The 25,421-nt window shown below is 39.3% G+C and overlaps 3 protein-coding genes across 3 annotated transcripts; all 3 read right to left on the minus strand.

Moving 5' to 3' along the window:
- Window positions 1-3,069: 3,069 nt before the first annotated feature.
- Window positions 3,070-3,891, minus strand: LOC115628231. The gene has a single exon (XM_030524234.1). It carries the CDS (start codon window positions 3,671-3,673, stop codon window positions 3,458-3,460), a length of 216 nt encoding a protein of 71 aa, XP_030380094.1. The 5' UTR covers window positions 3,674-3,891; the 3' UTR covers window positions 3,070-3,457.
- A 7,860-nt stretch (window positions 3,892-11,751) lies between these two features.
- On the minus strand, window positions 11,752-14,059 carry LOC115628345. Its single transcript, XM_030524411.1, has 4 exons — window positions 13,827-14,059; window positions 13,296-13,406; window positions 12,795-13,232; window positions 11,752-12,044 (listed from the first exon to the last, which is right to left on the minus strand). Exons 1-4 carry the CDS (start codon window positions 14,001-14,003, stop codon window positions 11,895-11,897), a joined length of 876 nt encoding a protein of 291 aa, XP_030380271.1. The 5' UTR covers window positions 14,004-14,059; the 3' UTR covers window positions 11,752-11,894.
- Window positions 14,060-15,974: 1,915 nt separating this feature from the next.
- LOC115628426 lies at window positions 15,975-25,240 on the minus strand. Its single transcript, XM_030524513.1, has 14 exons — window positions 24,987-25,240; window positions 23,913-24,555; window positions 23,433-23,641; window positions 23,047-23,278; window positions 22,380-22,619; window positions 22,079-22,324; window positions 21,093-22,007; window positions 20,573-21,037; window positions 18,122-20,491; window positions 17,665-18,056; window positions 17,360-17,515; window positions 16,525-17,302; window positions 16,287-16,463; window positions 15,975-16,224 (listed from the first exon to the last, which is right to left on the minus strand). Exons 1-14 carry the CDS (start codon window positions 25,062-25,064, stop codon window positions 16,088-16,090), a joined length of 7,038 nt encoding a protein of 2,345 aa, XP_030380373.1. The 5' UTR covers window positions 25,065-25,240; the 3' UTR covers window positions 15,975-16,087.
- Between the last annotated feature and the right edge of the window lie 181 nt (window positions 25,241-25,421).

Genomic DNA, 25,421 nt, shown 5'->3' on the forward strand with positions numbered 1-25,421 from the left:
CTTTGTACCAAAGCCAATCCGCTATATTCAGTATCTAAGTAATTCAGCTGACAAAATAATTATATTTTCAGTCAAAAACATTTCCTGATTTAGCTCAGTTTAGCCTTAACCCTTAATAGCCTGCTCACAATAAAAATAAATACCAACAATACACTTTTACAGAAACTTGGTTGCCGCTCGTCTGGACTCTGGATGAGCTTAAAAATAAAATGAAATAATTATTTATAAAATGTATTATCTTATTATGTATGTACTCATGTGCAATATTATATACAAACGCAAATAGATATGTTTATATTTTATATGTGCATATTGCACATGTGCTGAAGCAAAGGCAAGTGGCAGAAGTGAATGCGAGTAATTGTGCAGTTTTTTGCGCTCAGAATGAAAAATCACAAATGTATTAGACATATGATTAAACAGATAATATAGCAGCTACCTAAGTACATATGTTAAGCCAATTAAATCAGCCCAGTAATTGTGCTACGACGAAAACTAAGAATGTAATAAATAGCAGAATAATAAGCAGAGAACTTAGCAAAATAAATGAAACACTAGACGAATGACGAGTACATATAATTTTAGCAAAACTCAAAAAGTGTATCCAAATTCTTCCGTGCAAGAGAATACTTTTAGCTAACTAAAATTTACCATACAAACAAGTCTATATACATATATATATATATATACATTAACTACGAGTACATACATGCATATATGGAGCAACATAAAGTAGCGTCAACAAATACGTAAGGCATACGCACACTCACTCACACACACACACACACACACACACAAAAATACAGCAACCGTAGTCAAGCCGATAAACGATAAAAGATGATAGATAAACACAACTCTGTGCTCAAAACTCAAGTGACGCACATAAATATCAACAAGCAAAGAAAAGGAAACTGCACGATAACGCTAATGATAACGGTAACGGTTATGGTCAGAGAGACGTCGAATACACTACACTATAACTGATCTCTACTGTGTTCCGTTTTAAGGTAAAAAGTAATACATACAATTTCGAGCTGCAATATTTTTTAATCAAAACTACATTAAAGGAAAACAAATAATACATTTAAAGTAAAAACCAAATCTTAAGATAATAAGAAAATTAATATTGACATATATTTTTCTCTTTTGAGATCAATTGTTATCGATGTGAATTGATTTAAGGAAACGAAATAATACTAGAAACAAAACATACGAAAAACAACCAAAGACATGGCAAAAAACACCTTAATAAAAAATAAAAATTTATTTGTGTACTTCTGCTGCGAATGTGAAACTTCCGTATGCTAAATGAAAAGCAGAAATTAAAACAACACTACACTACACAAATCAACACAAAAGCGAAACTACAACAAAGCAAAGCCAGACACTAAGCCCAACTGAAATTGTCAAATATGGAATATAAAAATCTATATGAATACAAAAATATATTTAGATAACTATTATATATTATATACATGTGTGCAAATTATTCAAATACATCAAATACGATAAAGAAAATCTCTATATATATATATACATATATTTAGTAAACAAATTATAGCGAACGGCAAGTGGATTCGTAGAGTACAATGGCAAGCGGAATAAAAAGTATAAAGTAAAACATATAAAAAAAGAAAAACGTAAAAAAATCGAAGCAAAACATAATTATTAATAAAGGCTGTAATTTTAAGTAACGGAAACGGAATGTAAACATAAATTATCGTATTTAAAACAAACGTAATTAAACAAAACCAAAACCTAAACATATTTCACCCACGAAGCAAATTATATTAATTAATACAAAAATACTAAAATAAAAGAATTAAGTACGAACGATATCTAAATGAAAAATTATAAACGTAAAGATCGGTAAACATAAAAAACACAAAAAAATATATATATACATAAAACCATACAAGAAACATAAATCATAAACCAAAAGAAAATTATATATATGAAAACTCTATGTATGTAATAAACATAAAATTAAACGAAATAAATAAAATATGGAAACGGATATTAAAAGTTTTTTCTCATCTTTTGTTGTTTTTACAGCTTAACGATTTCATTTAACCTTCATTTTCCCAATTTAATATCTCCATTTGGACTCCGAACGGGAAAAGCAGAAACTGTGTTTGAACTTTCCCAAATAAATGACCATATCTTTTGTATTCCTTACTCAGTCCCTGTACAGTATTCCCTATACATACAATACATGTATATACTAGTATATATTTTATATTGAATTGGGCAAAGATAAAAAAAGATAGAACCTGTTTTAGATTCAGTTAATGACCTGCTGCCATTTTGTGGATAGCTTCCTTCTTTCTCTCTCATAAGAGCTCTGGTCCTTTCTGCTGCCTTTGATTTTGATTTTGCATTTTTTTTCTAAGCCAGAAAATTTTGCAATGACAATAAAATAACTAACCAACTAACCTCTCTTACTCTGATGTAGACCAACGCCATTATATTTTACAAATCCGGTCCCTTCTTGGTAATCGCTCCAATTGTTGATAAAAGGGGTCAGAATTCAATGGAAACAGCTCATGGTAGTCCAACCAAATGCACATGAAAACCTTCGATCTATTATGCGATAATTCGCGTGCCATTATAGTATGATTAAAAAATCGAATCTAAAAATCGATAGCCGTAAAAGTAATCTCTTTCCATGCATTGCAAAAGTATAGACACAAATCATACTTTGTAGTGGGGGCCCAGCGGAATACAAATACTAAACTCACACTTTTCCGAACTTGTATAACCTGGACTGCAATGGACTGCAACTTCTGCTTTGTTCAGCAAGCGAGAACGATATAAAGCATATACAGAAAATCTTATCTACAGAAGCAGTTGTTGAAGCGCAATTACAAGAGTTGTTGTTGGAACTGCATTTTTATTTTTACTACTTAGAAATCATGAAAGGATTCTTTCGTCGAACCTTAAGCTCTGTGCCTCAAGGTGACAGGAAAGAGCGTTCTGTTCGCTTGAAGGTATACTTATATTTGTTGGCCTTGTTGATTCAGTAATTTATTGCAAGACGTAATGTTCTTTAATGAAAATATACGTAAGTACTCGTATGACTATGAGTCATATTTGTTTTTATTGCCAGGCCATGCCAGTAAATATGCATTTACCCCCGAAGGTGAAATTCGAACTCATTCTGTATTTAAAAACTAGACATATATTTTGTTTCGTTCGCAATTTTCCAACCTATTGATCCAACCAACCTACAGTCACATGTTTCTTTTTAAGAGCCTACGTGGCGGTTTCATCTAAAATTTAATTTGCTTCGTAATTTTCTGCACACCATATTATATACAATTCTTGGAACACGACTTCATTAAATAAATATAAAGTGCACCCGAAAAAAAAAATGTGTTTAGAATTATGGTGAAGAGCCAGATACTCGTACGTATTAGGAACTTGTCCGTGTTAGACACATCCATATTCCCATAGTCTATTTGTGATTGATATAGCTGCGATTGAAGTTCTGCATTCTCACACTCTGGGGCGTCTTCTGACTGCGATCGAATTCGCAGGTTTTGTTCGTCTTTAACATGCGAGGATTGGGTCCCGACGAGGTGCGCCAGTAGACAGTCTGCACGGCGTTGCGTCCGGCAATATATCTGGATGTGGCGCCCACCAAATGATTTACTTTGTTCGCTGCAGACATTTTGTTGAGGATTGGAATTGGGATTTGGAGGATTGTGGATCTGGTGCTGTGGTTGCTGTAGTTAGCGCTGCAGGTACCTTGGTATGTATCACAGTTGGGTTGCGGCTGCGTCTATATATAGAGCATAGACTCTATATATGCTTAGCTTGTTGAAGATCGCACGCGTTTCTCGTGCAAAACATTTGCGTGCTTGGCTGTACGTTCGAAAGGTTTCTACTTGGCTGCTTAGGCAGCGAGCTCCCATTTATAGCAGCCGTATAGAGCCGTATGGCTACTCGTGTGTGCATGTGTGGGTGTGTGGGTGTGTATTGACGCCTTATCATGCACTGTTTGGGCTATCATAGTGTAAGTACAAGTGTTTGTTTTCATATACATATAGTACAAACACGCACACAGATGGGGCTTATCAGCTGCGATTGCCTATTACTCTGTATAGTATACAGTTCTAATAGCACCTCATACTCACACTCATAGTTAATTGATTAGCCTGCTGCTGGTGATTGTGCATTTTCCATGCATTTTTATACAAGTATTGACTTTTTTAACTACGCACTTTGCAGAACCCTTGTTTACATCGTAATGCATTTGGTTTGCACCGGCTGAAGGTGGTGTCGCCTGAAACTTGTAATAACTGCGCATATTTTTCAAAAGTCAACTGCACGAGTAGATATCCGCACATACTTATGTACAACTGTGTGTATCAAGATGTAAGTACAGTTACTTACTATATAGTACATATACATATTAGGACCACTCCAAAGTGCAAAGTCGAAAAGTGCAAATCATTTTCGTCTGCTTGTTAAATTAAATAAAAAAGAAAGAAAGAGACATACATATTTATTTATAAGTAGTATGGTAGCACATAAAATATATAATGTGTGTGACGCAAATCTCGCGTAATTGACACATTTTATGCTATATAGTACACAAAAAGAAAAACATCAAACTACAAGCTCAGGCGATAGACAGAGGCTGCATATAGAATCTGGGCTTAGGGTCGCGCATTATTTCTTTATGTGATTGTGACAGATTATTAAAAGTGTTCCGGATGAAGGGGATGAACTACATACACGTATTTATGTTATGCCAGTTTTATTATACCTATTACAGTTTTAGTATTATTACCTACATTTGCATATTAGCAGTTAAAAGTCGAAATCGAATATAATTAACCGATTTATTAATTATCGTAGCAATAGCAATTAAAAAAATTTCAATTTACAATATACAGTATATCTTAATTTTCGTAATTTTCCAGTAGTGTGTACCACAATAATAGCATTCAAGTGTTTTGGCAAAACATGAGTAAATATACTGCTTGAACGTCTAATCTACGAGTGCTCGTGTGGGTATTTTAAACGAATTGTGTTGGACTTGTAGTTAATAATGTCGTTAGTTTAAGTATTCTTAATTATTTGCTGAAGAGACTAAGTGGCATAAATAAATGTAACATTTTTTACTCAAAAAATCAATTGATAGGAATTGGAAAAATCGGCTGAGTTGGTTTAGGCTGCAAATGTAAAAGTTGGCCTCAACTAAAAGCAAAGCCGGTTATTTACATTGCAGATCATTAACTAAAATGAGAAAATATATAGTAAACATATGCGTCAGTGCTTTGAAGAAAAACAACATGTAAACAATTGCTGAAGGCACTATTCAACTGGCTGCTTTCTTACACACGTCTAGATACATTTGTATGTATTTGTATTGCAACTGGCGACTTCAGTATTATGTCATCGCCCTACTGCGTCTTGTTGTACAGCCACAAATACAAGTGCACTAATTTGTGTAACAGTCATGAGTAGCCGGCGTGCGCAGCCCGGCTGGTAGGCAGAACTGAGACAACGTCAGCGTTAGCTTTGCCGGCATTTATTTATATTTGACGTTATGGTCTCGAGTTATCAGTGCCAGTTGGGTGGGCATAGGGGGCCCCTCGGCTTGGCGAATTTTCAAAACAGAGCGTCAAGCGTGCTGCAACTAAAACAAATATGTAGTCATATATTTTGTAAAACAACAAAAAACGGATTCATAAACAATAATTTCAAGTTCATGGGTGTCATCGATGATGCCCCTAGAGGCTAAACGTGTTCGCTACTGGGGCACTTCACTCTAGATGGTAGGTATGGGTGGCGGTTGGTGGGTGTACGAGACAAGGACGGACGAGAGCTCTTATCAGCATAACACGTTGTCTGCTAGTGTACAAATCGGGCTGAGCAATAAACCGCAACGGCGACCAAAAAAACCAAAAGCACACACATCGCAGCTGCAAAATTAATCATAGGAATAATTTTTGGTAGAATTTTTCCACCATTGTTTACAAATGCTTATACACGAATATAAATAAACATATGATATATATATACTATATATGCATACATACGTACATAAGTACATATAATCGAAGGTAGACATGCGGGCAAATGCATGCAATTAAATACGGGTATAAATATCTCAAGTTTTATGGGGTTCCTCCTAATACACGTACAAACATACTATGCTTAAATATATTGGTGTATACAAGTGTGTTCTGATAGCACTTTATAGCCACCGACAAAAGCACAGTTTTTTAGTTTTAAATGCGCTCATGTCTCGAGTACTTTTTTTTGCCAAATACCATTATCAGATACGAGGCAACCTAAACAAAAACAAAACAATCCCCAGACATTTGCAATCTACCGGTCAACAATAGCAACGTACTCGTGGATGATGACAAAACGTGAAACTCTTGCGCACAGCCAACAAAAAAATTAAATGAAAACAAAGTTTATCAACATATTTTATGATCTTTGTGCCTGCATTTTTAACACTTGAACATTTAAGAAAGCAGAAATTTGTTTTTCAATTGTAATTGACACTCATTTAAGTGGCCTTATAAAAGGTGGCGCGTTGCTCTTTTGTAAACAAACAATCTAAAAAAAACAGCTCATTGCTTTAATTTGAAAATTGGCATTAGTTACTAGGCAGGCTAAGGGATTGTCTTTGATAAGCTAGCGTCGTGTGCCACTTCTGATAAGTATGTAGCTTTGAACCGGCCCGATAACAGACATGTCTTTCCTAGTAGTACAAAGTAGCCCGAAATTGTTTATTTTCTTTTGCGGGATGTGGCAATGTGTCAATGGCACGCACACACACACACACATACAAGCAAAAGCAAATACTTGTATGTAAAGACGCAATGATATCGGATCAAAGGCGGCTTTGGTTTTCTGGGAACTTTCGGGGCTACTCGTGTTCTGTTGCATATTTTTAGGAGGCAGTTTTAAGAATACTTTTCAGAAATAATTTCTTTGTGCGTTTCAATATGTTTTCGATTTGAAATCTGGCAGCCTGCCTCACACTGAAAAGGCTAATATCCTGCACGCCTCCTATTCAGCTGAAGAGAATAACCCTGGAAGACTCGTCGCACGCAAAATGCCTTGGAATCGCTCTTGACAAGCGCCTCACTTTTTGGCTACATCTGAAAGCTCCCGTCAAAAAATGTGGTCAAAGAAAAAGTGCGATGGATAACTAATAGAAGGAGCATTATGTCACTTACAGAAAAAACAGCTGTCTTGTCCGCTGTACAGCACCAAGATCGCCGCATAATCGATTCACAGAATCAAAACCACCACGATGATGAATTCCCTTACGAAAGTATTCCAGGTTTGGTAAATTAAGTATATACAAGGTCGCAAGGGGGTGCAGGTGGGCCGTTGCCTCCCACTCCCAAAAAAAACATTTCGCAATATGAAGTCGACCATACATTCATTTTAAATGGGTTTTATCATATGCATAAATTATTATTTTAACACATCGTGCATTATTTATTCAACATTTTAATTTTTCAATGGGACAAGATTAATGAATGTTTGCAAATTCCACTGTAATAATGAATATGTTCTCAACAAAATTATAAATATTAAATCCCGATGTGAACAATTTTAATTTTAATTACAAGAATTTGGCAACCGAATGTCAACAATTGTTACCTCACAAGATATAAAGGTAACGAGGTAAAATTCGAAGACCGCTAAGCTTAGAGCATAGATTTTGAGATATCTGTTAATGTGGGATGGTTGGTAGAACATAAGCGAATAAACTAAACAACCCTAGACAACAATAAGTATAACGGAGCCATAGAGAAGAGGCAAAAGTACAAAATTACGAAGGCGACAATTATGAAGTGATCGACGGCGCAAGCATAGAGTTCGGCGAAATGACGAGAGGCTACAACAACGGCGGCAAGAAGTGCAACACAACGCTATGACGGGCGGCATGTGGAACATTCGAGTAGAGTTCGTCGAGCAGGACAGACGGTCCAAGAACATTCGAGTAGAGCTCGTCGAGAAGGACAGACGGTCCATGAACGACGCAGAGAGTTCGCCTTGAGATGTAGTGAAGGACAGACGGTCCGCCAACGATGAATAAGACGAGCCAACGATGTTAAATGAAGTTTAATCACTTTTATATTTCAAATACTCCTAAATATTATATTGTAATCCAAATATCAGCTTAACCAATAAACAGAACCCCACATTAATAGAGATTTAAACAAAATATGCAATATAAATAAAACATTTAAGCGATGGCAGCTTAGCATCAAAGATAAACACTCTACTATTACTTAAAACGTAATAGAGATTTTTGCAATTTATTGTTAAATGTAAATCCTTATTACTTCATCCTCTATCTCCATACATTGCTATACACATACCAGCTTCTTAGTAACTTTTGGTTTCTCAACACAATGTTTAATCATCATTAATAGAAAGGTTCCGTAATTTGGAAGTTAATGTTAAAGGACATGTATGTACATAACTTATACTTATTATAAATTATATTTATTTCGCCACAAGAAACTATACAAATTTATATTCTAACCAACATAAACAGTGTTATTATTTATTTATTAGCATTGTATTATTCATTTATTTCGAAAATGCATGAACAATATAATAATAACACCATAACAGTCGACCGATGTTATAAATTGCCTTAACATGGACGTAATACCTCGGGAAGCCTGAATAGGATTAAGGACAACGGTTTTCATTTTATTTTATTATACCTAATACAACATTTGTATACTTACACTAAGAACCGTAACTCCCAAAACTAAAATAATAAAAAATCAAGAGCAAGCCCGTGTTTATTTAATTTTTTTGGATTTCAGTGTCGGGAACCGGTAGGTTCCGATCCTTTTCAAAAGTTATAGGAAATTAAGTGAAATTGAAAACTGATCCAAGTACATGTTATAGATGTTAGAACCATAAATTCATACTACATGTGTATACATATACTATAATTGTTTGCTGACTTATTTAGACATGTATAGGTATACATTCATCTTTGTATATAACAATTAAAGAGTGTCTTTTAGGTAAGTATTCTATTCAATAAGAGGATATTTAAATTGTGGGTGATTACATTTTTTAAATGAAGGTTGAAATATTTTGCGATGTAGGTTTATTCATTAATTTTCCCTTTTTCTTTTATAATTTGTCTGTAAATGGCGTGGCAGACCTCATAAAGTACATATATTCTTTATCAGCATGATAAGATGGGCCGATATAGCCCAAAGATGCCTTTTGTGTTTTTTTATACCCTGTACCCGTAGGGTAAAAAGGGTATATTAGGTTTGTGCAAAGTATGTAACATGCAGAAGGATGCATCTCCGACCCCATAAAGTATATATATGACGAGAGAAATCGATCTAGACATGTCCGCCCGTCTGTCCGTCTGGATGAACGCAAGGATCTCAGAAACTATGAAAGTTGGCATCCAAATTCTCCTAGGTCCGAGTAAGGACGAGTTTATTTTATTTTTTTAATTTCCACCCCCCCCCCCTCCCCTCCCCCCTTCCCGTCCAAACTTTGCACACACAATTTATATATAATTGTCTACTGTTCAAAATTTTATTCAATTCGGTCAATTCTAAGAAAAGTTATTAGCGAAACAAATTCTCTCCAGTGCAACCCCCCAAGCTGCAGCAACAAGTTCGCTCTTCTTCTTCCTCTTTTTGCTGCTGCTATGGGCGCATATAACTCAGTGACGGAAGTTTACCTGGGTACCTGGGTACAGCGTTCTCTCTTGTTTTTTTTTTTTCAATACACCCCACTCTCTCCTGATAAAGAGAGCTTACCGTAAATGCTTTCATATGCAAATGTGCCCTTTATGTGAGTTCGAAAACCAAGGGACGTAAACAGATTCAAAAATTTATTTACTTTAATTTAAAATCTTCTTAATTTTTTTAATTAATGTTCAATATATTTAAAATTCGGGACTTTAGCTTCTCCATTTGTTTGAATTACAGTCTAATTTTCGCCACCCTGTCAAGAGATTTTTTATATGTATTTCCAATTTGGTTAATCGGAAATATAGCTACAATACAAAAGTTGTTATTATATCCTTATTCATTTGAGCTTTTAATTTTAAGTAATTCAATAATTCAATATTTTAAACATATTTTACCTGACAGGCTAACTCTATGAAGCGGAAATAAAAACATTTGAAAACTGTTTTAAAGTTGAAATTATAAAGTTGAATATTAAAGGTTAGTAAGAAAATATAGTTTAGTAAGTATGTATAGGTAGGTCGGTAGGTAGTATGTATAACTAATAGTTGGTGCTGTTTGTTCGTTCAATCGGTTTCAAACTTCGTATGCATGAGCAGCAAATAAAGAGCTTTATCAAATAAAAAAATTGCTACTTTAATATTCACACACCATATACGCTTAAATTTCAAAAGTCGGACTGAATTTTTCTTTTTGCTCTGCTCTTTGCCTTGAATGTGAAAAATATGCCTTTATGCACGCACATATGCACTTGTATACTTGTATAATATTGTTTATGTGACCATATCCATATCTATACGTACTACATACATATATATCTGCTCCAGCTTCTAATACAATACAAAGAAAAGTGCTAAAATGTAGTTCCTGCTAGTATTAAACAAACACTTTAAAAGTGTTAATCACATTAAAAAATGTATAAATGGCTGTCGATGAAATCCAGCTCGTCAAAAATGCAAAACTCCACCGGAGCGAGCCCGACAGGGAAATACCCTGTACCCAAACACTCTTCCCGTGCTGAGTTATATGCGTGAAATAAAAATAAAATTAACTCGTGTTACTGAATCGTCTCCGAAATCATGGCGTTCATTTAGACAAACGGACATGGCTCTATCGATTCGTCTCGTCATGCTAATTAAGAATATATATACATACTTTATGGGGTCGGAATTGCCTCCTTCTGCCTGTTACACATATTTAATATACCCCAACATATATATTTATATAAGCATTTTTATACCCTGTAGCCGAAAGGAAGAAGAGTAATAAGAAGGAGGCTGAAGAGATCACACCCTGCTGATCTTCCTAATAGATTTATTTAATATAAGAATAAATAATTAATAATTAAATGATATAAATAATTAAATAAGACTGAGCTCCTAGTTTAAGCTGTATTTGTATATTTCTATAAGTTTAATTTAAGTTGTTGTAAATAATAACAGTAAAATTAAAGTTTTATCAAAAACAAAAAAAAACAAATAAAATGTAGCCGAAGAGTAAAAAGGGTTTATTAGGTTTGTGCAAAGAATATACCGTTACCGTTCTTCAGCTTTTGGTTTGCCTAAGAAGATTAGCCCGACTTATTCTCTTGGTAGAGATTGCGCCACTTCAATCCCTGCAGAAGATAAACATACATATGTACATATATAATAACGGGTGCTTCTTGAATAACTTAATAATGCTCTAAAATGTTAGGTTCCTTCTCAATTATTAATTTATGCATACTGTGGATATTGTTAAAGCGATGACTCTATGCCGTTTTTGGTTAAGAGTTTTAATTAAAAGGCATAAAAAGACTTGTGCGATCTTTGTGTAATTGAATTAGAGAAACACGTATCGCCTACAACTGCCGTTACTCATACACACACGTATATCTAAGTTCCAGACACGGCTTGTTAAGACAATCGACCGTCCGCCTGATTGTCTGACATCCCCAACTTACAACTAATTGAATTTAATTGACAACATAAGCAATTAAGCAAACGCTTTCCCCAGCCAGCAAATAAAGAATGAAAAGAAACAAATCTACAATTTGTTAGGAGTTCATATTGCAAGTAAACTTAAATGCTTAAGTTAATTAAATATTCGTTCAAATACATATAAATTAACATTAAATATGGCTGGATCGTTTTGTAATTTGATGCGATGTCTGCGACGTAACATGAAAATTTATTTACGCCACCAGATATATAATGAGAACAAAGAGAGCAGGGAAAGGAAAAAAGCGCCTTTCAGGTGGCCGGCACCGTTGCAGACTTTTCGGATATTCTCCGTATATAAACCTCGACGTGAAAGTAAATTCCGAATGCTGCGCAGCTCCTGTTCAAGTGAGAGAGAAAGAGAGAGATAGGAGGATTATTGTTAACATAATAATAATAGTTAGATGATGATTGTCGTAGATATCGAATGACATAATTCCATTGAAGGAGTTATTTGTAATTACAATATTTTGTGCAGATGAAAAAAATGATGATTTATTTATTTATTTATTTCATCGACAAACAATGCAGTCGATGTAAAAGAAAAAGAAAACAAAAAATCAATACATAAGAGAACTTAAACTAAAATAAAGCTATAGGAATAAAAGCCTATAAAAATGACACAAATATCTAATAACGAATCCGACACGGTGGGGGAATTTTATTTGCCAAACGACCAGCTATGCCCCGATTCACAGCAGAGGGTAGTCAGATAAGTTATTAGACCTAACAAAAAAAAATAATGGAGATGAAAAAATAGCAATAGAAGATAAAAGATGATGTGTAACTCATTATGAAAAATATTCCGCTCACTAAACTTTAACTAATTAAACCCCTTCCAGACCAGACCAGGAAAATAAATCTCGTAGGATCAGTAGGATAGTATAATAAACAATTCTCGACTCTTTGCAGAAAAAACTTAACTTAATTTGTCTGTCTCTGCAATAATAATCTTTAATTATTGAATTATTGAAACCTTTTCTAGATTTGGAAATCCCAGAATTCAAGTGAGTGCTCTCCCAACTATTAATTTGTACCTTTGGCACAAAGCTTGCATTGACGAGCCATCAATCGATAAGAGTATACTTACGTCCGCACTGAGACCCAGGCGGTTGCGCGTCAATACAACCGTATAAATGGAGGTCTTCACGTCATTGCCGCAGAATGTCAACACCAGATGATCGCTGACAGCCTTTACAACCTGCACCGTTCCCGTAAACTGGGTGTAGGAGTTGAGAAGGACGAGCGTGCCACGCTGATCGCCTACATTAGACCAATGTCCGGGTGCATTGGTCGTGTAGTTGAACGTATACTCCAGATTATTCTCACGTTCGCTCCAGACCAATCGCAAATATCTCATCCGATCGGCGTCGGAGAGCTGGCGCAAGTAATCGTCGTTATCCAAATACTGGGGCGTCGTCGTCTGTCCGTATTGTGTGCGTCTGTAATTGTTCTGTTGCCTATTGTTGTAGTCGGGCCCATAGCCACGATTGTTATAGCCGTTGTTGTTGATGAAGCCGTTTCGGACCTATGTAGTATTCACAAATTTTGGGCATGAATGGGAAGAAGCCATAAACACTGCCACACTCACCTGCTCGGTCACATCGGCCAGATGTATAATCACGCATGAATCGTATTTGTAAACATCGGGGTAGTCTTGGCTGTGCAAGATTATTTCGCTGCCATACCAGAGCCCCATAATCTGTGAGTAAATTTCATTAATAAATAACATATATGTATGTATCTTGTATATACTTGTATGTACATTTGCATGCTGAGTCGCCTTGCTGGGCGTTCAATTAAACGCCCGCTAAAGCGCATGCACCGATCTGTCCATATACACGTAAATAAGTATTAAAGTGCATCTAGTATGTATATGGATGTGCATATACATATGTATGTTTTGGGCAATTGTCTGCGCTTGGGTCACAACCAGCATTGACATTGGGCGCACTATTGCTACCAAAGGGTTAATTAGTTCAAATCAACTTTAATTCCATTAGGCATCTCTGTCTATTCAAATTAGTTGCGATCATCATTTCTGCTGATGCCATCCCAGACACAACCATACATATATCCATAAATATGTGTTCAATCTGATGCTATTGCAGTTGGCACTTACCTGCTCCAGATCTACCGAATTCTGTGGATTGATGTTCATGCAACGGAGTGCAGAATTAATGCGCTCGGTACTCGTCATACCATCCACAGAAAAACCATACTGGTCGACTGTCCTGACAGCTTCAAGGCAGCAGAAAATAGAGAGGCTTAGAAGAGTCGCTGATTTTATTGTCAACATCTTGAAAGTATTAGCTCGGATTAACTCTATTATCAGTGGCAGCGACTGATTAACAGCAGCAGTGACAGCAGGCACGACCTTAGCTTTTTGAAAACCAACTCGGGACTGAGCAGAGCTCAGTTCGGCCGCGAATGGAGCGCTCTCAACTTAACTGGCGAGAGTCTCTCACAGTCGCAGTCGCAGTCGCACTCTTTCGTTCATGAGTGAGAGTGCGAACAAACGAGAAGGCTGCACAATCGGTTGTGGTAATATATTAATTTAGGTAATTGTAGCGCTTTGGCTCATCCGATCCCATAGTGTGCTATGTACATATGTATCTGCTATGTATGTATGTACGAATGTGTATTTGTGAGGAGCGCTTGAAACGCCCGCACTTTTCTGACTCATTTCGCGACCATTCATGAAGTAGTGTAGTGACAATTTAGTGTGTGTGTGTGTGCTCGAGTTGACCATCAATTAGGGCGTACAGCTGAGCACATTTCAATATACATATATATTTTTTTGGCGGGACCAGACCTTCCATGAGTGAGTTAAATCACTCGCCAACTTGTGAATTTAATCTATTTGTTGTTTGGCTTAGCATTTTATTAGCTTTGATTATGCTTTTATGTTTGTTTATACAAAATAACGAAAATTAGCAAAATAAAATGATTCGTAGTTTTTGGATGTGCACCATATATTACACTCTTCGCACAACACGGCGTATGATTGACGTGAGAACTTTTAGTAATAAATGCTATGTTATGTTATGACATGAGTTTTGATTAAAAATACATAAAAATGCTCTACATTTCTTTTTATACATTTTTAATACTTCAAAGCAAAATTTAATTCAGAATGAATAACTTTAAAAAGATCTTAGGATTGGAGGACTAAAATTCTGTTCTCAAATTTTGTATGTTATAAACATACACCTGTACCCAAGGGGTGAAAGGCTATACTAGTTTTGTGCGCATGTATGTAACACACAGAAGGAGGCGTGGCAGACCCCACAAACTACATATATTCTTGATCAGGATGAGAAGACGAGTCGATATAGCCATGTCCGTCTGTCCGTCTGTCCGTCCGTCTGTATGAACGCAAGGATCTCAGAAAGTATAAGAGCTAGAATAACCAAACTTGGTATTCAGGTTCTCCTAAGTCCGAGAAAGGACGAGTTTGTGTTTTTTTTTTCTGATGCACCCCTCCACTCCCCCGCAATTCGTGTTTTTTCTTATAACTTCCGTAATTCTCGGAATTTTAAAATCAATTTTGGTAGGTACTAATGTGTCCGTGTGCCAAATTTCATCATGATAGGTCAATTCTGAAGAAAGTTATAGCCATAAGTAAAATCGCTGCTCATGCGCTGCCTCTGTCGGCAGCGCTGCCCGCAGCTGTTGTTGTTGTTGCTGCTTTGGTTCAACTTTGTGCTACATACATACACGCATATAAACACGCATGGGTACGTGATGTAAATGTATGCTGCTAAAACTGAACATAAATTAATTAATTCATTCATTTTTTTAATAATTTAATTTTTTTTTTTTTAATTTTTCTTTTTTGTGGAGAGTACAGGCTATTTTACTGTCGGGCTTGCTCGACTGTAGCGTTCTATCTTGTATTATTTTAGCTCGACCAGCTAAGTCAGTTTTCTGACATGAGTGTATCGTCACTAAATCGATATCAGAAATTACAGAAATTTCTGTTTTTCGTTTTGGATTCTCGTGAAGCGTTTTTATAAACATCAAAGTCTCTTGAAATATTATATCAGTTATCAAAATTATGTGAATAATTATTAAAATTAATTGCTCCTTAGAAATAAATTAGTTTCTTCAGATTTCGCCATTTCTTCGTTCTTCTTTAAAATATATTTCACGTTTTTCTCCCATGAATTTTGATTTGGATTTTACATACATACTTCCTTATTTTCTTATTAATTAATGTGGACAGCCGCCACCTTTTTATTAGATTTGTAATAAAACAAAACCGGAGTTCAAAAAATGCAATACCAATTATTGTTGTATTTTAATCATTAAGCATTTATGTACTTATGGAGAAATGTAATGTTAATTTTCATGTTGCTTGTATTATACTTAGCTTTAAGGTTAGCCGCGTGTCAAGCTCAAATTGATCTTCTCGTAGATCCAATCGATATAATGACTAACACGCACATATACGCCAGGCTTATTAGCATAGCCACAGTGTTGACCCCATGATATAAGACCGTACAAGGTTTCGCCATCTGTCAAGGCACAAGAAGAAATTAAAAGTGATCGAAATTTGAATTTGATTTCATCAACTTACCCTCATCGGAGCAGACAAGAGGACCTCCCGAATCGCCCTCACAGGCATCAACGCTTTCGTCCATTTGTCCGGCACAGAACATGCCATCGCTCATGGCATCACCATACACGTGTTTCTGTTTACAGGTTTCATCCGGTAAGATGGGTAACTGGGCCGAACGCAGGATATGCGAAGGAGCTTTGAATTAAGCAAAGGACATTAAGAGGGTTTAAATAGCCATATACTCATCAGTACTTACTTGACACGCCCGATTTAATGGAGCCCCAGCCAGATATAGTACAATTGCGATTTGCTTGATGATACGCGCCACGGTCTGGTAGACAGATCGGCTGAATATAATCACTAAACTTCACTGGGCTCTTAAGCACCACGACGGCAATATCATTGTTCATGTGGGTTTGATCGCGGAACTTCTCATGCACATACCATCTCTCAATAAACGAATCGACCTCGGAGGACTCAGCAATGTTGGCATAATGGTCACCCAAGCGCACAAAATATGCTCCTTTCGGGTGCCCATAGACACAGTGGGCGGCAGTAAGTAGATGTCGTTTGGAGATCAGCACAGCTCCACACCAATGGCTAGAGACGCCGGCTCGTCCACGTGTGCGTATAGTAGCCTGCCAGGGATGACGGCCACGTCGCGCCACGGCGCCTTGAACTACGCGCTGCTCTGGGTGTGCGTACTCATCCTCAAGATCGTCCTTGAAGATACCGCAACGCCGCGGAGTATTTAGAGCCTTACTCGAACGCTCCCACAGTCCAATATCGGCCAAGCTATTAGCTGTGTTTTGCGCATTCTTGGTTGCATTCACACTAAGGGCCTGCAGGCGAGTTCGAGGGCGTGGCGGGGGTCCCGCCTTACAAAGCAGGCCCAGATCCTCAGTATGATTGCAGTTGTGCTCGCCCCAGTTCCAATGATTGCACTTGTCAATAGAAGACTCGTTGCCATAGCATGATACTTGATCCAACCAAATAGGTCCATTGCTAGGCCCGAAAATGTTCTTCTCAATTTGCTGAAATGGATTTTTTACTTAGCTTTGGGCTTAAAACGTGACCAAATAAATGCTCACCGCTGGTCCATAGTAGCCCAAAGAGTTGCAGGCCACCTGAGCAGATTTTAAAGTAAAGTCATCGTCACACACACTGCCCCACACGCCATGGTACTTGACTTCCAGACGACCCTCATTTTGGCTCCGTCCACCCTCAAGACGATATTGTATGGGTGCCTGTGAAAAGGAGCGGAATCGGTTAAAATAGTAAAATAAAAGTAAATCAAAAACCAAATGGATACGAACTTTTAACAATTGATTTGTTAAGGAAATTTGAAATTGATTTCTTCTGTTTGCATGATTTAATATCCACTTGAATTACTAACCTTACAGATAACGTCGCTCTCATCCGACTTATCTGCACAGTCCGCTGTATGATCACAGACAAATGCCGGCGGAATGCACTCTTTAGATGTGGAGCAAAGCCAGTAGTTATTGGGGCACTTTAACGCTGGCACTTTACAGACCACACCCACTACCTCATCAGGGCCACAATTGTGTACACCCCAGCCTTTGAAGTCGCAATCCTTCAGCTTTGTCTCATTGCCACGGCAATCAACTTCATCCATGGCATAGTTGAAGTTGCGCTCAATCGGGGGATAAAAGGAACTGCCACGCACCTCAAGTGCACCCATTTTGTATCCCAGCTCATGGCAGATGACATCAGCATCGCGTAGTCCAAACTTGTCGTCACAGACGTATCCCCACTTTCCATTTACTTAAACGGAGAAGCAAAAATGTCCTGGCAAAAAATCTGTCAGCTGATCTTGTATTGTTTCTTACCTTTCACTTCAATTCGTCCCATGTGAGCCTTTTCACCACCAGTAAGACGCACTTCATAGCCCAGATGGTCACATTGTTGCTCGTCCTTGCGATTCCCGCAGTTGTTCACGCCGTCGCAAACTTGAGCTTTCTTGATACAATGTCTCCCATTGTTGCAATCAAACTCGCAAGGAGGGGTGGGAGTGCGGGCATTCGTGGGGTTGGCATCAAAGTTTCCTCGCGACAGAAAGTCGATTATGTCGTGCTCGATCACCCCTTTAGGCGTGGTGGCTTCGGCATTGAAATGAGGCAGAAACTCTGACTCATCTGAAGTTTGTGACTCCTCCACCTGCTTCGGCACCTCAGACACTTCTGTCTTTTCCTCACTGTGTGCAGCAAATGGATTCGGCAGATCTGGACGACGACGATGAAAGGCTTCGCTATGCTGATGTGACTCGTGCTTGAACGGATTGGGCATATCGGGATGCTTATCATGGTAAGCGCGACTATGTTGATGGTGGAAGTGTGTATGAGAGGGGTGTAGGTGTCTATTGTGGTGTTTGTCCTGGTCATCGTCCTTTCGTGGCTTGTCAAATGGATCGGGGAGATTTGGATGACGCAGATGGAAGCCACGAGTGTGACCATGCGTCTGCCAATTATTTCTATCGGTGTCTACCTTTCGGGTGCCACGTGCGCCAACGTGGAAATTGGTTACATCATCGTTGGATGTATATGTGGTGGGATTTGGATGAAGGGTGTGTTCAGTACGTGCGGTTTCGCCCTTATCTGCAACATTAACAGAGTCGTCGTCAGCATTGTGAAGGCTTTCCTGCTCGCCAGCCACAATCAGTTCGGCGTCATCGTCCGGCTGTATGGTTGTAGTCGTTATCAGTATGGACATAGGTGTTGTGGTTTCCTCTTTGAGCGGCCTATTTAAAACGGACATAATTTGAGATTCGGCACGTTGAGCGACATCGTCCTCAATCGTTCCACTGTGATTCAAATAGGGACGAAGCATAAGACGCAGGGCGTCACTAATCGGTAACTGGGATATAGGGTCTGTGGGTCGTGTTGGAATGGGCGCTGTTTTCGAAGGATTATAGAAGTGATGGTTGAAGGGCGGTGGTGATAGAAGACGTCGCTCGGTTGTCGACGTAACAACATTTAGTTGGGATTCTTCTTCATAATCATACTGGGGCTCTGTCTCTTCCTGTTGCGTATCAAATGGATCTAGCGGCTGCTGAGGATCTAACTTTTCTATTTGTGGATTGAACCGATTTGTTACGGCGTTTGGTGCTTTTTGCCAGGATGTATTGTGTGAGTGAGCTACTGCTGCATAGCCTGGACTGTAGTGAGGATAGTGGGGTTGCTGGGAAGCGCTGGCATTGGCCAATGGTGGATATATAGGAAAAGTGCGAACATTGGTGGAAGAGGGAGTTGTTTGTTGGGGTACGGGAGTCGGCAGAGGTGGTAAAAGTCCGCCATATAAATTAGATTCATCATAGATAGGTCTGTGGTTGGCCGGCACATGAGGAGAACCTGATGGATAGCGTTTGGAAGTTGAAGAGTCGTCTTTAGGACTATAGTCTAACTCTTGAGGTTTCTGTCCTGAGCCATCGTCTGTGGGTCCCTGATAAATAGGTTTGGCTGGATGAAATTGTCGTGGATATTTTGGGGTTGTGGCAAGGGAGTTGGCATATGGGCCAGAAGGTTGTCCGTTGGCGACTTTGGTACGTTGAGATATGTCAGTGGGACTATAATCTAGGTCCAGAGGACGTTGTCCAGATTCTGGTGCTTCTGCTAGCGATGGGAACTTTTGTGTTCTGCCTGGTCTGGGCTCGAAAAAAGGTCTAGGTGGCTGACTGGGCAGCGGCTGCCAGTCATCGTTTGTGTTCGAGTGATAGTTTATTTCGCGACTATAATTTTGTCGCGGAGCTTGTGGCTTTTGTGGCCAACTGTTAACGAGCTCCATGCTATCCACGGGCTCTGCATAGTAAATATTGGTTGTGGTCGTTGTTGCTAAAGGTTCTAGGGGCGCCTTATAGACTGTGTGCGTGGCAGTTGGTTTATAATTACGATTTGGTTGTAGAGAGCCTTCGACATAAAGCACGCTCTGTGTTGGAGCCGCAAGCTCGAAACGGCTGCCTTCGCCATACCAGCCTCCAGGCTGCGGTACCTGCGTGTTCTGATAGATCGAACCGTGATGTGGATAGCCAGATGGCGACGGCTGCTGTTGGCCAAAGCCAATGCCTTGTGGTCTTTGCATATTCATGTTAGTCCAGCGGTCATTATTGGTAGTCTTCGTCATTGTCGTGGTGGTTCCAACTTCCCAAGGACCCAAATGTGTACCGCCATCACCAATTCCACCATATGACTTGGGCTCCCGATTTACTGGAAATATTAAAATCATTTCATTTAAGTCAAAAGAGTGCACAAATGCTAAGGGCTCGAGTTAGTGGATTGTGGTTGCACCTTTATTGTTCAGCATTACCACCTGGTAGTCGCAACGGTCTTCAGCCAACAATTCCCACTGCGGCACGCACAAACGGCGTGAAATGCTAAAAAGTTTATTCTCGGGGCAATCGTAGATGAGCGATTGCCCTGGCCGACAACTAAGAAATTTGCTGGCGACGAAAGGATGTTGATAGGGCCCCATTACGCCGGAGGGGCAGGTGATGGCAAAGCTCTGTTGTTGCAGCTGCCTCTGTCTGCTCCATAATAGCCACCATTCGTAGAACTCTTGCAGCTCACTGGCCGTATGGACACGATCTTCGCTCTGAACCTCAGTCAAAGATAGACAGATGCGACGTGAAAAGCTGAAGTGCATGCCTGCCGGGCAACTTAGCAGATAAGTAGCGCCTGCTTCGCAGCTGATAAACTTGACACAGTCGAAGGGGTAAACGTATTTACCCAGAAAGTTTCGTGGACAGCTTAGCGCTGCAATACAAAGAAGTCATCAGCCCAAGCCATAATTCTACCACAACTCACTCACATTCAATGGCCTGGGTCGTGGTCACACTAACACTTTGGTTGGAACTCATGAAAGATACACGATCGCTACTGGGCACTTGATCTAGGGGTAAGCAATAGCTACGTGAGAGGCTAAAAACTTCACTAGGTGAGCAATGCTGAACAAGTGTTCTTCCATCAGCGCAGCGCAGAAACAGTGTGGCATCAAAAGGATGGGCAAAAAGGCCATAGGACGTCTGCGGACATTTAATATAGTCGATAGAGTTGCTCGTTCCTTCAAATTGTCCGCCCTGAAGATTACTTGACGCACTCAGTCCTTTACCAAGACTAACACTCGAGCTACCGCCTACACCACCGCTACCGCTTTGGCTCCAACTACTGCCTCCACCACCGCTACCGCTTTGGCTCCAGCTGCTGCTACTGTGGCTTATGCTATCGGGTTCTTTCTGCGCACTGCAATCGACCTTGTCCGCATGGTCACACGTACCAATGGCAGGATTAAACGAGGTACCCGGACCGCAATTTTGAACAAAAGTTTGGCCATTAGCACAGTTCAGAAACTTGTTGCAATCATAGGGATGCGGTTGTAGACCAGTGGCCCCCACAGCACAGGTTACTTCCCCGGAGCCTGTCAAATGAATGTTCGTGATTGAGTTTCCAGTGAAGTGTGCCTGAACCCGTTCCCGCTGATTTTGCTGCTCCTCAACAAACTCGTGTTGCGTTTCGACCAGATACTCAACACGATCATAGGCGTCTAATTGATCGCGCGCCACACATCGGCGCTGAGAGATGCTAAAAACTCCACCATTTTCGCAGGTCTCGATTAGAGTCTGCTGATCGCGACAGCTGATGAACTTGGTGCAGTCAAAGGGATGCAGATAGTACCCCTGGGCATGCGGTGGACAAGTAATTGTGGTCAGGTCCTGCATAAGCTCAGCTGTGGGTGTAAAATACTTGTAAGGCAGAACAAACTAATCGAAGAGAGAAAACACAATGAGAAATGCTTACTGGACAGACTGTGCTCCAACTGAGAATTGGTAATAATATAGGTGTGATCAAGACTGTCATGAGCCAGCAGGACGTTACTTTTCAAACACTTGTGCTGCGATAGACTGAATACAGAGCCGATTGGACATGATTCCACGTGTAGTAAACCGTGCTGGCAAAGCACGTACTTGGTCGGATGAAAGGAGTAGGGGTAGGCACCGTTTAAGCTAGGCGGACAGGAGCTTAGCGCAGACTGGAAAGCTTGCGCTGAATTCATAAAGATTTTGTGAGCAAAAGCAGATCTGTGTTATAGCCAACTTACATTCCACATAGCTGTAGGTTCTCTGTTCCAACCTCAGTTCCGCGAAGAACTTAACACGATCGCCAACACTAACAAATCGACGTACACGACAGGCACGGTTTCCTATGCTATAGGCCATATCGGCCTCACAACTCATAATGGACATTTTGCCACCGCTAGCGCAATACAAATACTTGGCTGCATCGTATGGATAGAAGTGAAGACCATCCGTGCCTGGTGGGCAATTGGTGAGCATCATCGCTGTCACATTAAGGGTGAAAATAGTTTCAGAAGAAGGGCAGAGAATTTACACCGCTTATCGAAAAATGGGCACGGGAAACAATATTATCAACCAAATACCATTATACAAGGTGCTCAAATTTAAGAAGATTTAGATTGCGAACTTATGAACGGTGAATAAAATGGGTTTCTTTGATTTGGGTAGATTCTTCGTGGTCAACAAAAGAATCAATTATATCTATTTTCAAAGAACTATATAAACCAGTTATTCAAAAAAAAGAAGAAATAAACGAACGTATTATTTGTAACCATCTAATTTTTGTTAAGTTGATAAACTAGTACGAGTCTATAACAGTTTGGGAATTATGCTTAAGACAAACTCCACTCAGATTTCCTCAGATATCCCGTGCCCATCTACATACATAAATCAGCTTCAAAAGAAACTTACAATACTCATGGCTCACAGCTGAGACAACGTAGGCCACATAGTCAGAATGAATCAGGTTGTCCTTTGGAAGGCACTGACCCTTTGATATGCTAAATACCTGAAAGGCCCCGCAGCTTTGAACACCTGTCTTGCCAGCCTTGCAATTCAAGAACTTAGTCTGATCAAACGGATGCGCAAAGACACCCACAATGCCATCGGGACAGAACAGATCACTGGTGTGTACAGAGGCTAGCAAAGATAGGGATTATTTATTGAGCATGGTGGAATACATTTTAAGCGAGCAAGCAAAGTAAGCAGCAGATGAATAAAGCATGATGTACAAGGCACCCAAAAATGAACAGCGAATGCAAAAAGCACAGGCAAAGCTTAAGAAAAATAATGTATCAGAACTTACAGGACAATTCGTAGTGACTCTCGGCGTTATCTGAAAAAACACATACCAATCTTTGACTGTCGAAGATCGTGCCCGGTTGACACGTTTCCACTCGTGTCTGAACACCTACTCCTCCGCAAATGAGATATTTGTGTAAGTCGTGGGGATGCGAATGCAGACCATGCGCTCCGGGCGGGCAACTTAGACCACCGCCAACGTGGCCTAATGCCATTGTGTGTTAGTATAAGTTGGAAAATAGGGTTTTACAAAATATTAGAGTTGCGCAATATATAGCTAAATTGGTCTTATTCAGACAATAATCAAAATCCTGTAGTTGAGGAAGTGTTTCTTCAATAAGTAGCAATGGAATCAAATTCAATCCAATTGATTATTTACTAATGATTGGACAATTGTTCCCCTACATAAGACCTACATAGCTAATTAAACGTTTAATACGTTTAGTGGCACAACTCTAACAATCTATAGTACATACCATCAAGTGCATCTAATAAGCGGCCATATAGCCGCTCTCCGCAATCCACCTTATCGCGATGATCGCACGTTAGCATAGAAGCGCTAAATGCTGTGCCAGGGCCGCAATCTTGAATGAAGATTTGTCCCGCACCACAATTCAAGAACTTGGTGCAGTCCGTGGGATGTGGATGGAGTCCATTTAATCCTGGAGGACATTTAACCTCTGCACTCGACAATCGAGAGTTGCGCTGGGGCTCAGCATGTTGCTGGGCACCCAGAGCGGCATTGACGCCGCAGTTGACCTTGTTGGCATAGTCGCAGACAAGCGTTTCGGGATTGAATCCTGTACCCGGACCACAGGTTTGTATATCAGCACGGCCCTTGTCGCAATTCAGAAACCGATGACAGTCGTATGCATAAGGCAGCAGACCTGTGAAGTCCACCGGACAGCCCGCAAAGTACTCATTGGTTTGCGAATCCTGTTGCTCTGTACGTGGTGGACGTTCGTAGATCGGCTGCTGATCTTGAATTCTGGCATTGTAGCTGCCATGGCCGCTGGTGCTCCCGTAACCTGTCGATTCTGATAACCCAGCGCCTTGCCCGCTATAATAGCCACCCTGTCTCGAAGACGGTTCAGGGTGATAAGCCCGCGCTTCGTGCATCTGTGAAATGCGTAATTTAAAATAAATTACTCAGCAATTGTAAGCAATTTATAAGACTCTCTCTTAGTACATTATTCCAAAGAGTTCTATGGGAAATTGTCTAATTTGAATGTAGAGCAAATTATAATCTTTATGATGACTAATTCAACACAATGTCGGACAATATAACATAATGCATACTTTGTAGATGTACAAGTATACTAAGTAATAATAAATTGTCTATATTTGAAAATCATTGATACTGTTATTATTATTTGTTATCTGCACTTAGGAATTTTTTCAACAATTCTACCCTTTACTTTCTTTTACAAAAATCCTTCACTATAATCTACAACCTATCTAAATATCTTAAATGTTGGATATGCAATTTGCATATTTCCACTAACTAAAAGCCTTTCAAACGAAATTGTTGTAATGTAATAAATACTAACAGCTGATAGAAGCGCTAGTCCAAGCAGCAAACTATTGAACAACTTTAACGCGGCCATTTTGGCCTCAAGGCGTTGCATCCGTCTCTTCCTGTTTTTCCGTTTATACTTTTTATTAATGTATGAGAGCACAAATATACTGTATATATTATATATTGTTTTCGAACTCTGACGAATTCACTGATAATGAAAATTTCACTTTAAAAACAAACATCCGCGCGCGAATTTCAAATTTAATCTCTTCTTGTCGGATCCCGTTGAGCTCTTGTCACGTCGAGCTCTGTTTGAGCATTGACTGAAACGGCTTGTTTTCAAATTCAATCAAGCGACTGAGGCCTATCTCTAGTGATGCTGCAACCAATAAGTTCAGCGCCGTTACCCGTATCTCTGAAGCGGCTTATCTGGTAAGGCAATCTGAAGACCTTTTTTTACTGAAGC

Source organism: Scaptodrosophila lebanonensis, unplaced genomic scaffold (genome assembly GCF_003285725.1).
Source record: "Scaptodrosophila lebanonensis strain 11010-0011.00,11010-0021.00 unplaced genomic scaffold, SlebRS2 tig00000113-arrow-arrow-pilon, whole genome shotgun sequence".
Classification (NCBI taxonomy): domain Eukaryota; kingdom Metazoa; phylum Arthropoda; class Insecta; order Diptera; family Drosophilidae; genus Scaptodrosophila; species Scaptodrosophila lebanonensis.